The 18029-nt window shown below is 39.6% G+C and overlaps 1 protein-coding gene across 2 annotated transcripts in view; it reads right to left on the bottom strand.

Annotated features, from left to right (window-relative positions):
* Window positions 1-17273, bottom strand: part of LOC119724336 (unconventional myosin-XVI-like) — a 32943-nt gene extending 15670 nt beyond the window's left edge. The window contains exons 1-20 of one of the 2 annotated variants that reach the window (XM_038195340.1): window positions 17106-17273; window positions 7631-7885; window positions 7401-7471; window positions 7069-7212; window positions 6763-6871; window positions 6425-6549; window positions 6056-6257; window positions 5502-5667; window positions 5153-5297; window positions 4850-4960; window positions 4215-4508; window positions 3724-3986; window positions 3445-3550; window positions 2834-3020; window positions 2314-2522; window positions 1880-2029; window positions 980-1150; window positions 693-768; window positions 292-467; window positions 97-171 (exon numbers count right to left, since the gene is read on the bottom strand). In XM_038195340.1, the coding sequence (XP_038051268.1) occupies window positions 97-171; window positions 292-467; window positions 693-768; window positions 980-1150; window positions 1880-2029; window positions 2314-2522; window positions 2834-3020; window positions 3445-3550; window positions 3724-3986; window positions 4215-4508; window positions 4850-4960; window positions 5153-5297; window positions 5502-5667; window positions 6056-6257; window positions 6425-6549; window positions 6763-6871; window positions 7069-7212; window positions 7401-7471; window positions 7631-7874 (3024 nt within the window). In that variant the 5' untranslated portion in view covers window positions 7875-7885; window positions 17106-17273. Of the gene's footprint in view, window positions 1-96; window positions 172-291; window positions 468-692; window positions 769-979; window positions 1151-1879; window positions 2030-2313; window positions 2523-2833; window positions 3021-3444; window positions 3551-3723; window positions 3987-4214; window positions 4509-4849; window positions 4961-5152; window positions 5298-5501; window positions 5668-6055; window positions 6258-6424; window positions 6550-6762; window positions 6872-7068; window positions 7213-7400; window positions 7472-7630; window positions 7886-13855; window positions 14142-17105 lie in introns of those variants that run through there. The other variant, XM_038195341.1, reaches the window with a different exon arrangement.
* Window positions 17274-18029: the final 756 nt, after the last annotated feature.

The raw sequence follows: 18029 nt of genomic DNA on the forward strand, positions 1-18029 counted from the left end.
ATTTCATCAATATTCATTCAAATTATCTATTATTCCTTTATTTACAGAAACAACAGTGGAAGAAGGAGAAGTTTTCTTCAAAATGACGACCACTACCTTAAAATGGAACAAGACTGTGGCAGCTCCTTTCCTTTCCGTTCCTGTGACAGGTCTTTCAACTTTCTTCCTCTTCTGTTGACAAAAAAATCATTTCCAATCAATTAATTTTCCAATTATTCCCATCATTTACCAAAATCTTGTATCGTTAAATTGGCCGCTGATTGAAAATAGAAGTTGTGATGACTTTAATACCTGGCTTCCTCTTTCTGACATGCGTTGCTGACGGAAGAAAGCAAAGGCATCCTTGGTGTTCTTGGTAGATTGCTTGCGAGATTTTCTCGTTGCTCGCTGCCTGACACTGGGAGCAATTGATCCGGTCCGCGTCACTTTACTCTGAAACATCTCACGAATCAGAGGACTGTAGCTCGCTAACAAACAAAAGTCACAAGAATTTTTTTAGAAATAGACATGAAAATGTAAAGAAATTTGTAACATGACTGGTACTTGCTGTCAGATTACAAAAAGACCAAATTGAAATATAACAAATATCTGCTAATCTGGATTCCATTTTAGGCTGTTCTTTATTGGAAGAGAAGGATATTAAATCAATAAAGAATTTGATGGTAAGCAGAGATGATTAGCAGGATTCTTACTTTTCATGGTAAACTGAACAGACTTGGCCAGCGTGTCTCGGTTCTTCTCCAGGAAACCAGAGAGGTCATAGTTCACCTGAATAACAACAAAAACTAAAGGTCAAGTAGCAGCACTAAGATTAAAATATTTAACCAAAGTCCTCATAAGGCAATTAAAAGATCATCACAAGTCATCTCCAGTAAACGACAGGTTGACTTGTGATTGACTTTGGGAGGACTTGGGTCCTACAACTCTGACTAGAAGACAAACATTGAGTGGTTGTCAAAAAAAAACCTGTTTAACTTACGATGCCAGCATAGTGCAGAATGCCAAACGTCAGCCCACCATCTTTAGGAGCAAAGTAGATATTCTTAGCCTTAGTGCCCAGTCCGCTATGAAGCTTGGTGGCCAGTGATTTATCTGTCCCTCTTGGGAAATGGCTCTCCTCATCAACAAGTGCAATGATTCCTGTGTGTCTCTGTGGCAAGGTTTGGACAGGTCAAACCAATTAGTTAACATGGTTTTAGAAACATAAATACAGAGGATATATAAAGGGTACAAAGAAAGGACAAAACAAAATAAATACAACTTTGAAAGATTGAGAAATATTATAAGATTTGAGGCTTTGCATGGTGGGGTATCGGTATCGTTTCGGTTTTGCGGTAACACCATGTGGTAATAACTACTGCTTAGAAGATATTAGTTCTGAGAAGAACTTGTCCTGCTTATTATCAACTTGCTAAGTAGTTTTTGTTCTGTTTAGAACAGTCCTGCTGTAAGTTCTAAAAGAACTTGTCTTTTGTTCTAAACAGAACAAAAACTACTTGGCAAGTTGATAATAAGCAGGACAAGTTCTTCTCAGAACTAATATCTTCTAAGGAGTAGTTATTACCACATGGTGTTACCGCAAAACCGAAACGATAATGAGAAATATTACATCTTTACTGACTGACAACATGGGCAATATTATACAAATATTGACTGGCAATGAGGTTGATAGGACTTGTTTTAATCCTTGCCTGATTCCGTTGGTTTTCCATGGAATATCGTTCCAGGTTTTCCTCCCACCTCTATAACTGAACATTTTTACATCATCTTCCGGCTCTAGGTTTCTTCAGGTATCATGATTTCCTTGCGGCAAAACTGGCGCACTTTTTGAGAGTCGTTAGTTTCATTATTAGAAAGAAATATAAAGCAAATAAACCACCTCTAGGAAGAGGTCGAGACAAGGTTTGTTGTTGGTGAAGTTGATCCGTTCCAGCTTGATGCCTTCTCTCTCGCAGTCGTCTTGCTCCTTCATGAAGATGTGCTCGTTGAAGAAATTCTGGAGTTGCTCGTTGGCAAGATTGATGCAAGTCTGTCAGGATGTAAGCAAATTGAAATCACTTGTTGAAAACAAAAAGTAGTTGACTCAAGTAGGAATCAAACTAAAACAAATTTGCAATTTCGTTTTGGGTTTTTATTTTTATATTTATTCATATATTTTTATTTGGGGAGGGGGGGGGTTGAGAAGTGGCTGATATGAATGCTGCTTCGGTTTATTATCTGGGAGGGGAGGTGATTGTCATGAACTAACAACATCAGAATCCTTTGACACAGTTCATGTATTTTGCAGGTTAGCAAAACGGCGTGTTCTCCCACCTGCTCAAAGCTGTTCCTGTTGAAATTCTCAAAACCAAAGATGTCCAGGACTCCAATCTCAAAGGCAGTCTCGACTTCCTCCACGGGTTGCAGGAGTTGGTTGATGTTATTGACTACCCAGCTGAAGAGACGGCTGTAGATGGCCTTGGCTAGAGCATCACGGCACTCCTCAGCTTGGGTTACGGTTCGAAGCTTGGTGATGGCTTCACCTGAGTGTAGAACAAACATTCCATCTGATGAAATTGACAGGAGCTGGGTTTGAACCTGTGACCAACAGGCCCTATGTTATCACCCTCCAAGACAAGATGTTTGGTTTAACAAAGAAAACTGACTAAAAGAAACCTTTAGAATACAGTACCAGTGATCTACTAACTGAACAATTTTAAGAAAGGCCGTGTCTGAATTACTTGGTACGGCTTGAGCGTCTATTGAAGCGGCTGCAGTCACTTGCTATAGACACATAAGTTAATTCCAGCCGTAGCCACGTAATTCAGATCCTGCCACACGTATTGGTCTTTACCTCTTGTATATGTCGTCTCTGACATGATAGCGCTTCCCAGCTCATCGGCAGAGACTTGTAGGAGGAGGGACACTTTGTCCAGCACCTCCTGGTTGACGAGGCGCGCCATGTCCTTGTCAGACTGGGCAAAGTCTAGATCACCGAGATGCAAGACGGCAGCGAGGGTACGGAATAGACTGTCTTCATCCTGAGGAGAAAATGATCAGACTCTAGAATCAGCTATCGATGTCACAAAACTTGGCGAAGCGGTACGATATTTTAAATATTCTAAACAGTTTGGCAAGGATGATCACAGCTTTATGACAGCTGTTTTGTGTTTGATTCCACATTGGTCACAAAACAGTTGTAGAATCAGCTCAGCCTGCCATTTCGAAAATCTTTTTTGGTTACTTTTTGGAATTGGGCAGCAACTCTCAAAATTTTGTCAAACATAAAACAGCTATTGTTTATCTCAAAAACAGAGCTGTGAGTTGGGCAATGACATGCTCTAACAAGAGTAAAGATTAGTTGGTAAAATTGTCTATTTTTAATTTGTAGGATGTAATTAATGCCCAGGGAACAAGGGTTACAAGGGCACGGAATGGCATCAAAGTTGATGAGATATGACTTACGTCCTTGGAGAAACCAATAAGATGGAGACAATCTCGGACGGATTGGAACTTCAGCTTGCAGGCTGTGTTAACGGCCTTCCTCACATCATGACCTTTGTTCAAGTACCTTCAAAAAACAAACACCGTAAGTTTACCAAAAATTCATATAATTTGTCATAAGAACCTTAAAGACTTCAAATAATTCTGAAGCCAGATGCGAGGATAAAACCACAGACAGATTTGCGCTTTGGAAAAAACCCCACGTATCTCCAACTTGCTCCAAATTGACATAAGAAATACCTGTGATTCTCTGCACTGGAGAGGCCAAACTCAATCTTCTCTTCTTCAGACAGACCCGCATACATCAGGTAGAAGATATGGAAGTTCCTCTCTCTCTGTCCCTGATACACAACTCTGGACTTCTCCAGGAGATACTCGGACAACGTCGCCCCCTGGACCCGCCCATCGTGGCAGAAGAGGAGGGACAGGTACTTGCCAAAACGGCTGGAGTTGTCATTCATCTCTGTCTGAGCATTGCCGAAACACTCCAGTAATGGATTCACCTGCAATTGATCAACAATCAAATCATCATAAAATCGGCCAGCAAATAATTGGAGCAACTTAAAAGTTTGGAATGCATTATATTTTGGTTTGTGAGCCTTTTCTCCTGCATTTAGTACATTTTCTGAATTAGACAACGCCTTGAAATTTGCTGTAGCGTTATCTGTTGGGTCAAGCAAGCATTCTCTGCACTTAGCATAATTCTGAAATCAAGATCAGCTTAGCGTTACCTGTTGGATCTTTTCGTTCAGCAGGCTCTCTTCACTCTGAGCCCTTAGCAGCAAATGCTGGACGAAGTATTTGGCGGACTCCGTCTTGCCGGCACCGCTCTCTCCACTGATGATACAGCATTGGGACTTGCCTTCCCTCAGCATGGCCCGATACGCCCCGTCGGCTACGCAGAAGATGTGCGGCGTCAGGGCACGACGGTCAGCAAGATCGCAGTATTGGCGGGAGGCACGGCAGGAGTAGATGGGGAGTGTCTTGAAGGGGTTGACGGCGATCAGGATGTCACCCACGTAGGTCTGGGGGTCATGAAGGAAAAAGGCTATGAAATATGGCAAAGGGGTCCATTTTATGTTATGTCCAGAGGTAGAGAAGAGAGATGCAAGACAGGGATGTGACTGACAGCCAGTGTCTGAGGGAACAGGTCTAAATCCACCAAAACACTACAAAACCGAGGGCCAGGAAGAGTTCGGCGTTGGATTTAGGGGGATGAATGGGGTTGCTTTCCACCCTCTTTCCATCTATGTGTTAATTTATTAGACAGATTTAACCAACCTTTCTTGAAATAATTTCATTTTGCAAATCTCGGCTTTTTGTCTCCAACACCTCCCTACTTTGAAAACTCCATTACGAGACTTACATAGATGATATCCTTGCTATATCTCAGCATCAGCTCCTGCAGGATCATGTTCTGTGATAACTCAGACATGGAGGTCAGATCGTCTGTGGAGCTGGTGCCTGGTAGATACACCTGTTAGATTGGGGAGTCAATCAATTAACAGTTTACTTTAGAATACCAAGTAAGCAAATTAAGGTGAGATATTTCTCTCATAACTTTTCTAAATAATACTTTTTTGTTAAGCATCTCCCTGATTACTGGGCCCAGAATAAAGAGCAATGAATAAACTAAAACCAAACACACAATAATTGCGTGCTGACTTACAGATTCATCTTCAGGCACTATCTTCAGACCAATGCACTTGATTGATTCGTTCATTTCTTGACTGAATCTTCTGTTATCGTCCGGAATTCTCGTCTGGGCCTCGAAAATCTCCTCCGTCTTAGATAAAGATGATGACCTGGCACGTCTATAGGAGCAAGAAAAAAACAATGTTAATGCATTTTATTTATTACTCTTTTTTATTTTGAATGGCCTCAAGTTCAGACTTTGAATTAAATATGACGACTAAACTTTCAATTCTTGAAGATGGACGAACCATGACTAATATAATTTTGAGTTATCCATCCTCGTTTTCCCGCTTCTTTTTCTACCCCTCTTCCAGATATCTTACAGATTTTTACTGTTGATTCGGGCCACTCCATCTGGAGTGGTTCCAGAAAGTTCTTCATAGATTTCCTCTTCGTTGCTGGTTGCCGAGATGGATTTGAGACGGTTGGGTAGATATTCCTGCATAGCTGTCTTCAGCATTTCTTGAATGAGTTCTGTGGCAGCTAGGTCTGTAACAAACAACCAACAATAAGGACTTTTTTTACTAAAGCGTTCGCAAGCCAATCCCAAGTCAACCACAAGTCAATCACAAGCCAACTCACAAGTCAATCACAAGTCATCAAAAGTCAATCACAAGTCAATCTCAAGTCAATCTCAAGTAAATCACAAGTCAATCACCAGTAAATCACAAGTCAATCACAAGCCAATCACAAGTCAATCACAATCCAATCACAAGTCAATCACAAGTCAATCAAAAGTCAATCCAAAGAACTGACAAATGAATTTCTTTTTCATTGTTCATCCTTTTTGAACAATGAAAAATTTGACTCGTGATAGACTTATATACTTGTGATAAACGTATGATTTAACAAAGAATGAACTGAACTCTGTACATACCAACTGGTCTTTCCTCATTGATATTGATGATTTTCGGGTTAGCGTTTCTCCTGGTCAGTAGTTTGACCATCTTCGTATGGCCGAACCTTGCTGCTAGATGCAACGGCGTCATCCCCTCGTCATCTTCTGTATCCACGTCGGCATGACGATCCAAAAGATGCTTGGCCACCGCCCGGTAGTTGTTCGCTGCTGCTATGTGGAGCTGTCACACAATAAGATTTGAAGATTATAAACAACGTCCATTTGAAAAATTGCACTCCAATGGGCAGTAAAGTTTGCAGAGTGGTTCTTTCCTTGTGAAATGTGACCCAGGTTCGAGTCCAATCAGGGTCAACATGTGAAAATAAACCAGATTAAGTATGATCTTACCAATGATGTGTTTCTGTCATTTGTTGCGTTGACGTTTCCTCCAGTCAGTAAGAACTCCTTGATGTCACTCAGCATTCTCTCAGCATCTCGCTGCTTGACACCCTTCAGTGTGTTACTGTCAACTCCTGCGATCAGAAGAAATTGATGACATTAGAAAAAAGAGGTTAGCTGCTGTTGGTAGCTTGCAGGGTTAGGGTCTGTTAATCAGGGGTTTGAATCCTGCTGCTGGCCAGTGTTTGTGTCTTTAGGCAAGCAACTTCACTCCAACCCGCTTCCATTCTCCTGGGAGTATAAATGGGTACTGGAATTAGCTGGGAAGTCACCTGCGATGGACTTACCAACTTGCTGCATGTGTTGGTCCATAACCAGTCTGGTCTCGCTGCCTTCTGCTGCATGGTCCAGAGCAACATTACCATCAATGTCTAGGAGCGTCACGTCAGCACCATTCTGTAATTAGACGTAGTAAAGAAGGTTGCATTATGGATTCTATATGCAGGAATTGTACATGGTGCTGTGGCCTACGACACACCTCATGTGCACACACAAACGTGTGTTCACCGTCGATCGTGGACGTCCTATTGTCACTCTTTTGTTGGTACTCTAACTTTTAAGCACATACACTAGTGCAAGAATGAGCTACGTACATTTAGGAGAAGCTGTGTGACTTCGGCAAAGTCGCAGGCACATGCTGCATGGAGCGGCGTCCACCAGTCATCATCCTGTGCATTAACAATGGCACCGCGGGATACCAGGATCTCTGCTGCTGCTAGGTTGTCATCAAGAGCACACTGGTAACCGAATTAGGAATAAAAAGAAAAAGAGACCTATTTTACAGAATTACACAAGTTAATCCAAAAGATGCCCCAGCCTTTCCAAATAATTCCAAATTTTGCCAAAATTTCACATCTACATTAGACATCTCTTACGGCTCATGCATCTTAAATTTTGAAACTTGTCATGGCAACAGCAGCCTCACCTGATGTAGGACGGTGACCCTACTCTCTGACGATGTGTTGGGATCAGCTCCCTGATCTAATAATGCAAGCACTGTGAACAAACAAAACAAGGAAAACATTGTGTTAAGTTGCTAAGGTGAAATTCATCTGACTTTGTCATACACTCAAGAAAGTTTTAGGTAAAATTGATGAGATTTCGTGAAACGAGACTTTTGGTTAGAGTGATGAAGCAAACCAAACTTGATCTCACCTTCTTTAACATCAAATCTTGTGATCGCATTTCGGAGCTTATTGGCTAGCTGGAAGTTGACCCTTGTCCCCTTCTTGTTGGGCGTCCGTGGCCCACTGTCGACAGGTCTGTTCCTCTGTTCCTCCCTCTCTCTGGCGTAGTACTTACGCAGTTGCTCCTGACGAGCTTTCTTGGCTAGCTTGAGACGCTGAGTGCGGGGGAGTGCATCGAATGTAGACTGGTCGATTTCAATTGTGTTGGACATCTTGCCTAGCACTGTGAAGAAAAGTAGGAAACAATTTTCGGGGTTTTTTGGTACATCAATAGTGTCAAAATTTAAAATAAAAAAGTCATTCTAACAACCATTGCAGTCAATCAATGTTAATCGGCGAGCATTTTTAACCAACGCCCATGTACACGTTGTACCAGTACAGACATTCGTACATGAATGAAAAACTGGCCAGTTTTTTTTCCCTTTTTTTTTTCTCTTTTATTTCTGGCAAGCACCACTCTCCACTGCAAAGTGCAAATCCTTTTTTGGAGGAGAAATAGAGTCTATCCCCCCACAGATGGATGATTTTTTACAATGCCATCACCACAACAACGTCTGCACAAGGCATGAAGGATAAATAGCTGAGATTTCATTGTGGGAAAAAATAAAAGTAACAAAAGCGTGACCTCGGTTCGGCAAAACAAGGTTTCACAATAAACGCTTGAAATGTAGCAGATTACCTCAGTATTTTACAAAAGGAACAAAACCATGATTACAAAAACTCTTCTTTACCAAGTTTACCTGGTGTCGTCAATTCAGATTCAATGAATTAATTGTGATTTTTCTTCTTCACATTATGAGAAAAATCAAGAAGAATTTCGGGGAAGAAAATTAACAAACTTTGCCCTCCGAATAACATCAGCCCAGAAAATCTTCCGAAATATCTGACTAGCTGAAGGAACAGCTTTTATAAAGGTAAAAAAACCCAGCAATAAACAAGAGTTTTTTTTGGTGAGGCTCAGGGGTGAAATAGGGGGAACCCCTGTTCAGGTAAATGTCATCAACAAGTCATTCTTGGGGAAGGATCCTGGTTTTTGTCTGAAATTGCAGAATTCAGCGGGAAATCAAAGATAGTGGTACTTCCTGCTTACTGGCAATCAGGTGGAAATTTTGCTTGTCATTGCTATATTTTCAGGAAGTGGTGATTTTATTTTCCTGGGTTCAGTGCCCTATTTTTCCAGGAAGAACAAAAAAAGTAAACAAAAGACCGCAAAATATGTATATTACAAAAGTACATATTACAATAACACCATGATTTTTTTTTCAATCAAAGGAAATATTTTAACAATTTTATTTAGGCCAGCGCATTTTCAGTGAGAGGTGTTGTTAAAAATTGTGCATAGCACACAGCTAAGCATTTACGAATCTGTACAAAGGACATGTCTCTACGGTAATCTTTGACATTCTATTGAGCAAACACTTCAAATTTCCTCGCATTTTGTGTTTTATATCAAGAGAGATCGCCGACTGATTTTTTGGCCCCTGGATGAAATAGAAATTGTGCTAATAACACAACTACAGCGCCTTTTGGTTTCTGTCGGCATTCATGCACAGGAATAAATTTACAACAGCCCCTGGAGGCACGCTCAGGTACAATTGCCCCTTTTCACAGTCCATGTTTACAGTCTGCAACTTTTATCTGCATTTTACATTTTTTTTATGTTTGTTATGTTGTAAATCAGTAAAATTTTACTGCGCAAGAGGATTCAAAGGGCTATGAAATGAAGAAAAAACTGCCACTTTGGACCACCAAAAACTGTTCCTAAACTTGCAATGCACGGCTTGACATACAAGAAACAAACATTAAACCCATGCATTACTAGAATGTTGGACAATCTCCAAGGAACACGGTGGATTCAATTTCCTGCTTTTTGGCAAGAACTTCCTGATTTTCAACCGTTTTTTCTATGACTGGACACAAGAACTCTGTGAGAGTAAAGTACATGATTTGCTAAACAGGGCAAACAAACAACCAGAAAGCTTCAAAACAGTCTTGCCCCCTGTAAAAAAAAAAAGACTTTCATACACATGTAGCATAAATAAAGCCATTTAAGTATTCAACCCAAATATTTTTCCATGGAAATCATAGAGGAAGGAAACAGTACTATCATTACCTCCTGTTCACAGCCCTTGGCAGGAACCACTTGTTTTTAACCCAACCTTAAAAAAGGAGAAATTCACGGTTCCGGCCCTTAAATGCTAACCTGGATTTGGGAGCAGATCAGGGGACAGAAGATAACAGCCGTTTCAGACCAGAGTCGGGGTAAACTAAATTACTCAGAAGATTCAATTAGGTGCTTGAAAAGTTGTACGCCTAGCTACAACATCGTTGCAGTCGTTTGGAACAACTCCAAAATGTGGTCAATAGAAAATTAATAAGTAAAGTTTGCCTGTTTGAAAGCCAAACCCATTTGGACAATCTGAGTTGCTCCTACTTTGCTTTTGGCTGGAAAGCCAAGTCTGGAACAGGTGGAATGCCAGACTATGAACGTCCGACTGAAATGGGCTTTAAAGTTCTACTGTGGATCAGGCCTAAGCTCTCATCATGGGCTGGGCCATCAAGCCTGGATCATAGTCTGGGAACTTAATGCCTCGGTTCCTCCCATACTGATTACATTGATTGAATAATCCTCATCTGAACAGTCACAGACAGTCAAAAAATCAATCCTCTTCCCCTGCCATGCCTTTTACATTGGCTAGTCACCAACAGTCAGATCATATTTCTAGCAAGCACTTTGACTACATGTAGTCAAATTCAGTCAGCCGATAAAACTGGGCAAGTGGTAGGCACAGCTGGCTTATCAATCACCTACAGTCAAAGCATAGCTGTATCAAGTTACATGAACAGTCACAGTCAGTCAATCCTGCTTTATGTAGGCTGGGAGCTCATAACTGTTAAAAACAGTCACTCGACTGATTTTGACTGAGACAACAAATTGGTACAGAATGTATGCTTGCATAGGAGGGTTAATTCTACCTCCATGATGCTATACAGGTTGTGTTTATATAAGTTATACTGCTACATGTAGGCCTATCTCAAGAGATCAGATACATGTAGCTAATGTACATGTATACATGCACAGCCCCCAGAACAGAAAACTGAGAGAGCATGCATGTATGATGGTTTAATATTTGCAGTGGACTGGAGTATTTTTATGTGCATTTTTGGTATTTGGGTTTATTTACTTTCTGCCAGACCAGCTGTGTTGATATTCACCTTAAGAGCAAATTAATTTTCCAAATATGATAATTTTGTGTTTCAAGTACATCAAGGGCAGTGTGAAAAAAATCCACTTTGTGAATTCAAATATTCAAGTTCCCAAATTTGAATTGCACAATGAAGACTCTATCTTTACCTATTCATGACAAAGTTTACAATGGCACAAATCACATAAACCTCTGAAAAAAATCCCCTTCCAATAGACATAGACTCTCAAGGTCTTTCCCATGAAAACAAATCTCCGCCTTTGTAATATCCATTCTCTTCAAATGCTCTCATGCGATGACTGTGTCTCTATAGATGCCTCTCTCTACAGCCTGTGATGCACAAGTAGTAAACACCAATCAATGAAGCGTTGAATATCTGTACCTGGAGCCAATCAGGTATGATCATTATAATAACAGCCTTCAAACTTTTTGTGCAATCACCTTCATACTAACACTGCAGTGTAATCCCAACTCCCTCAAATAAATAATAATTAACGACTGCAATAACTGGATTTTTTTCAAAGCATAACTTACAGGCGTTCAAATTGTCAGACAGTACTTTCCTTATGTTTTCCATTGTGGCTCCAGCTGTTGATGATTGGCAAAATCTTGTTGATCACATCAATTTGCCAGGAGAAGTAAAGTTCTTTGTGCACTCTTTGTGTATAAAGAAAGTGGAACTTTCCAATCCTCTCCCAAGTCCGTTTCGCACTTACATCAGCAGAACCGGAAAAGACAAGGGTTTTAAAAATCAAACCATTTCAGTACTCAAACCCTTCACTTCAAGAGCACGCAACCAAAATTTCTGTCCCCAAATAATCAAAATAGTCTGGAGGAAAAAGCAGGAACTCATGATAGAGCAGAGCCCTCAAACACCTGTCATGGTAAAGTGAATCTCCTTGGTTTTCCAAACAGTCTTCCACTTGTAGCGTTCCCATCAGCAGAGAGTGTCAATCTTTTTTGCCAACTGTACGATTCCTCAGCAACAAGTGGTCGGCTCTGTAATTTCAATCAGACTCCACCAGCAAATTTGCCTTGTTGAAATGGTAAGTTCCAGCAACTTGTGACGTGAAAAACAAACTTCAAAGTGTCGGCACAGTTGTAGTTCTGTGTCTGCTACTGTGTGTTGCCTCATGTGAAAGCTGCTTTATGCCCGAGACACCAGTATTTATTACTTTTCCTTGCGACGTCTCATTGTGACAAAGTTCAGAGGCAAATCTAAATACAAATTGTACAGCTCATGACAATGACTTACATGCATGAATTCTCCGTACTAGTGTTCATTCACCTCAAAATAGTGCGCTTACGTGTATTAAAGGGAATACAAACACTTACATGTGTCACTATGTGTCAACCCCCTCCCCCCTCACCCCCCCCCCCCCCCCCCCCCCCCCGGTCCAACCCCAAGCATTCAAAAATTAGTAGCACTTCTCCCTGCCCAACAGAGTCTTCATGACAAACATTTTTCAATATTTTTTTCATATCTGGTGTTTTTTTTCAAATTTAGGCATTCGATCACCTCACCTAACCTTCAGGACTACTCGGTACATGCCCCTCACAGGGTAAAAGTAATGTCCCATACCCCCTGTACATATCAACAACAGTTGACAATGACCTCAAAAAAAGTCAAATGTTTAAAAGTGAACTGCAAAAAACACCACTTTTAATACATTCATGACATGTTCATGCTGACCTTCCAGATTTGCAGCAAAAAACTAGAACAAATAATCACATGTAGATGTACGTGTATGTTTTGAATACAGTCACTGGAGTAGTTCCACCCACTCTATAGTAATCCAATGGGCCACCAAGCTCCTTTAAAGCCACTCGACCCCATCAAATTCCCCCAGCTATCTTGCCGACGACGACACAATACAACCAGCGCGCAACAATAAACCCTACTGCAGTCTAGTGACTCAGCCCCAGTATTTGTACCCTTACGAGCCACCTGAATGGCTCTGATGAATAGGTCGTCAGAAAGCAGGACGGGATGGCTGAGTAAACGGCTCAGCAAATGCTCACCACAAACAACCATGTATGGGCATTTATACACCAGCGATTGTTGTCAGTAAAAGTCACAGGGATCCTACTTTACATTTTGACATAATCTACGTAAACTGGAAATAATAAATAGCACCCAAAAGAAACTTAGACGGATAAATCTCCGCATGACATTAGCAGTTTTCTATTTATTGTTTCTGACGTGTTGTTTCTGCATCTAACATTACGTTGAATGAGTGTAGAGTAATACATCCTGGTCTTATCAATGATAAATTAATTTGGGGTTGGAAGATATTTCCTCCTTTTTTGTCCCCAACTGCATCTCCCCTCCCCCCCCCCCAAAAAAAAAATTAGGTCCACTTCTATCTAAAACTAGTCTCCAAGCAGAAAAAAATGTATCTCCTCTTAATAACTAACAAGCATTTAATGAGTGATGATGCTTTGACTTTTGAGGATGGGGGAGGGATATTTCCCACCCATGACACCAATACTTTTTCTCTTTTTTATTACGGAATCCAAATGCCAAAGGTAATGTCCAATCCCCTCTCCAACTTTTACAAGTGATTCATTTTAATCAACAGGAAATGTAAAATGGACTTTGCAATTAACCATGTGGATATACAAATATTAACACAGCATGCCTTTGCATTACCAATCACTTTAATATTTACAAATACTCATTACCATACATTTCACACACTGGCTTAACAGCCTACATTATTTATAAGTTGTATCCATATGTCCACAAAGACATCACCCCCCCCCCCCCAAAAAAAATCAATGCACGAACTGATCAATTATGCTTACATACATGTATGCTCACAAGTGGTGTAGTACATGTAGTAGTGGGCAATTTTACCGCAAATAAAATTCTCAAGACATAATTATTTGAATGACATGTTTCTACAAACTTCACAAGTGGACACAAAACATCAAGATCAACACTGATTTCAAAATTTACTTCAAAAGAAAAGTGAATACAGTACCTGACTCTTATTGCACCCAATTTATTCTACGACAATGATAAACAATCCAATTCATTCTGCAGTGCGTAATCAATCCACTGAAGTTGCGCTTTCTTCTGTCAAAAGTTTGTTAACATGCATGGAACTGCTTGTGTGTCTACGCATACCATAGCTTTGTGTAGGAGCATAAAGTGAAGATACGAAAGTCAATCAGTGTGTGCAATCTGAATGGAGTGAATCATGCATTAGTCATAAATCCGGGAGTGAAGGGGTGTTAGACTGTACACGCAGATACACGCTGGTGCATACTAGATTTAAGCATGACGTACTAGCGCATATTGTTGGGAGTTGTCAAACTTGTTAGAAGGACAGAGGTTATATAACTCTTACAATAGAGTTAAAGTGTACTAGTATTTATAAGTACTTTACTGATAATCAGTCTTTACTTTGAGCAAATTGTAACCCATTGTAAATCCAATGGACAAACATGTACTGATAGATTGGGCTTTCCAAATCAGGATCCACCCTGATAATGGATTTATCATGAAAAACGCAACACTTCATATTTTTCAACTCTGGGCAAATGTATGCTTGTTTGTTTTTCTTTGGCTTAACAGTGATTTTCCTGGGACTCTGAATTGAAGGCAACTCTTGGAAAGAGAGTAGCTGTCATTGTTCTGGTTAAAGGGAATATACAACATTTGCAAACATCGAAAAATAAAACTACCAAGTTTTTGCGAAATACCTTAATAGGATGTTGGTAAATGACAGTCTAAAGCATCCTGTAAAATTATGGCACCTGGTATACTGTCATTTTCAAGAAAAGTGGTATTTTTGTATCAATTTCCAACGCTGATCGGCCGATCAGCGTTGGAAACAACTGGCTTTTTTTCAAATACTGGCCCCAATTGACCATTGCACTTGTTTGCAATCGATTACAAACCTATGAACGGGTACGAGCCAGCTAGACTGGTTCCCTGACCTTACAATTCCCCAATGTATGTAAACTGCTCTGTTTCTTCTTATATGGAGTCAGGGGACCAGACTACAGGAAAATGATCGTTTTTCTTGGTTTTTATAGCACTTTCGAACCCAAAACCTCCAAAAAGTCAGTGTAACTATATTTGCTTTATATTTCCAACCCCCCAATTCCATCCATTTCTGAAAATTACAGCAAAAGCAAATGATGTATATTCCCTTTAAGTATGGGAGTAAAGTTATTTAGGGCTGTCCTGAATATACTGATATTTGGATATTTGATCATCAACCAAATATTCGAATAGCTTTTTGCCGGTTTGGATATTCTTTGAAGAAGGAAAAAAAGACTACGCACGACTGTGATGTTATTTTAACCATCAAGTTGCGGTGCTTTAACGTCAGATGCCACTTTATTTGTCGATGGTAGTTCGTTATTCTAATCAGGTTTTTCTCTATTCAACATGGTACACTGCATGGATATTGGTTTTCTTTCAAGTTTTAGTACAAGTAACTGTTAGTAATTTTCACGTACATGTAGGTTTCCCGAATTGACTCCTATTTTACTTCATATTGGCTGCGCCAGCTATCCTTTAAATAATGACGTTGAGTTTATACCTCTGGTTCATTTCAGAACCATTCTCTTAGTTGAGAAATTATTCGCACATGGTAATTCCGCAAACCTTTCATTATTTAGTATCTCCACCATGCAAAGCCTCAAATCTTACTTAGCTATCTTTTAGTACATGTATTAACGTTAGTTTGCTGAAGGAATCAAACACTACCTCTGGTAAATTTATATTTATAGAAACCCAGTGTGGCATAGGGGTGTAAGTGGCGCCACCAACGTTAAAACAGTCCCCCCCCCCCAAAAAAAAAAAACCAAACAAACAAACAAACAACCCAATTTTTTTCTGCGGCCAAAAATTTTGGGCAAAAAATTGTGAGCCCTTCCCCAAGCCAAATCCTGGGTGCGCCGATGGCTAATATGACATAATTATGTATGAGCTAATCAGACACAGCCTTCATGCAAAAAAAAAACATTTAAAAAAAAGAAAACTGACGTTGGCCAAATATCCACTACCAAAATAAATAAATAAATAAATAAAAAACAAGAACCTTAAATCTCGAATTATTTGATCTGCTTGAAAAAAAAACTTCAAATTTTTTTGTATGACAATAAATGTGTTGTCTTGTCCTAATGTTTTACTTTTTACAACTGTTGGTCAGATATTAATTAGGTGTTTTATCTGAAAATTGTATACAGTAACGCCTCATGTGCAATTGATTTTGTATTATGATTTTATGAAATTAGTTTTAACCACTGTATTTTTATGATTGCAGAGGACTACAGTGGAAATACATGTGAGTTGTCAGCTTTTTGTGTTACCCTCGACAACGATTTGGCATGCTCGGACATTGTATAATTCATGTGTACTCATAGTGTGTTTTTAATTTGATTTGTAATTTGATGTCAATCATAATTCGTATTGTTTTTGTAAAATATCAGTCATAAAAACAAACCAACCAACCAACTGGCCTAATAAAGAAGTAACTTGAAACAGCCACCTTGCATCGTGATATACAGGGGAAAAAATTGACACTCTAGTCCGAGTCTGAGTCTGACAAGTGACAGTTTATTTAGAGTAGGCAAAGGCTACAAAATGCTAACGACACTTTGGGTTTACAACTGTTGATGCTTGTGGAGCAAATCTTTATTTGAGCGCCCATTGTTTAATATTTCAGTAATCGTGCAGTATAGGATCCCGTTCCATTATGAGAGAGTAAATGACCTTGATGTTTTTGGACTTCATACTAAGGCCAAAAACAATTAGTTCTGCTTCCGGTTACCCTACGATACCTACACTATTTTTACAGCCCCTACCCTAATTTTTTTTGGGGGGGGGGAACCCTGAAAACCATCAAAAAATACTACCTTGACCACTAGCTTGAGTAACTCCAGCTGACATGCTCCATATTCATGAATATGGAGCATGTCAGCTGGAGTTACTCAAGCTAAAGCCTACCCAACATGCCCAAACATTTGGCAATTGATACAAACAGAAAAAGCCACTTTGTGTTTGAAATCAGTAAAATAGTTCACTAACTTCAATTCTTACTTACTTTGAATATTAACACCGAGTACACGACTACACAAATATTTCAAATTCAGCGAAATGAAAAAACTTTTAAAAAGTTCCACCTGAGCATTTTACATGCATTGACATTGTAAACGTGCGGAGTCTGAGCTGCACCGACCGCGTACATGTTTATGCAAAAACTTAGTTTTACTCACCTAGGCCTATTCATAAACTTGTAGAAGACTGAAACAGCTAGGAGATTAAAACTTATTCGTACATATCTCTTTGAAGTGACCGATGCTTCAATTTCTATCCCGTAACTCTGCTAAGTACAAAACTTCCAAGTTATAAACTTGTTAAAACCAGTAGTGCCTTTTACTTACTGATCAATAAACGCGGACGCGTGACGGTGCACGTATAAAAATACACCTGCGCTATTGAAGTAAGGAACCTTGACGCGATATCAACACAATGTGAACGTGTATATGTAAAGGGTGTGCTACCCGACTATACAATTCGCTGGTTAAAAGAACTGAGGGCGCTATTCACCTTTTTCGGTGTAACTTTTTGGGGACTTTTGACCAATCACAATGATTCATGATTGCGGTAAATGTTTACAGGTGAAATTAAACAATTAAATCCAAACAAAAATGAAGGACTATTATGCCAATACAGATATTTTTGCGAAAAAAAAATGTGGAACTCAAACAAGGGCCGATATTGTCTGTCTTTGTTTTTTATGAACTAATAATTAGGCTTTGTCTCACACTTGTCCGTTTCACGTTGTGTTTTGTTTGTCCCATGTCCACGTTACGGTATTTTGGTTGTATGTTTGTCTGACCATAGGTGTAAAGGGCACAGAAGCGTTCTGCTTTATCTTATACCTAAATGTTGTCATTTAATTTGCTACTTTATTATTAATCACTGTGTGCATATCAAATATCATATTATTGTACTCCTTATGTTATGTATATGCATGTTTGTACATACTGCATAAGGATGGCATCATTGAAATAAATGTTACATTGAATTGGAAATTGAATTAATTTCTCGATGTCAAACAAAAGCTTGATAATATACAAAAAGAAACAGTGTCAATAATTTGAAATAAGTGTACTAATCCTGGTTTTTGCGTAGTT

The sequence above is a fragment of the Patiria miniata genome, unplaced genomic scaffold, assembly GCF_015706575.1.
Source record: "Patiria miniata isolate m_02_andy unplaced genomic scaffold, ASM1570657v1 HiC_scaffold_18, whole genome shotgun sequence".
Taxonomy (NCBI): domain Eukaryota; kingdom Metazoa; phylum Echinodermata; class Asteroidea; order Valvatida; family Asterinidae; genus Patiria; species Patiria miniata.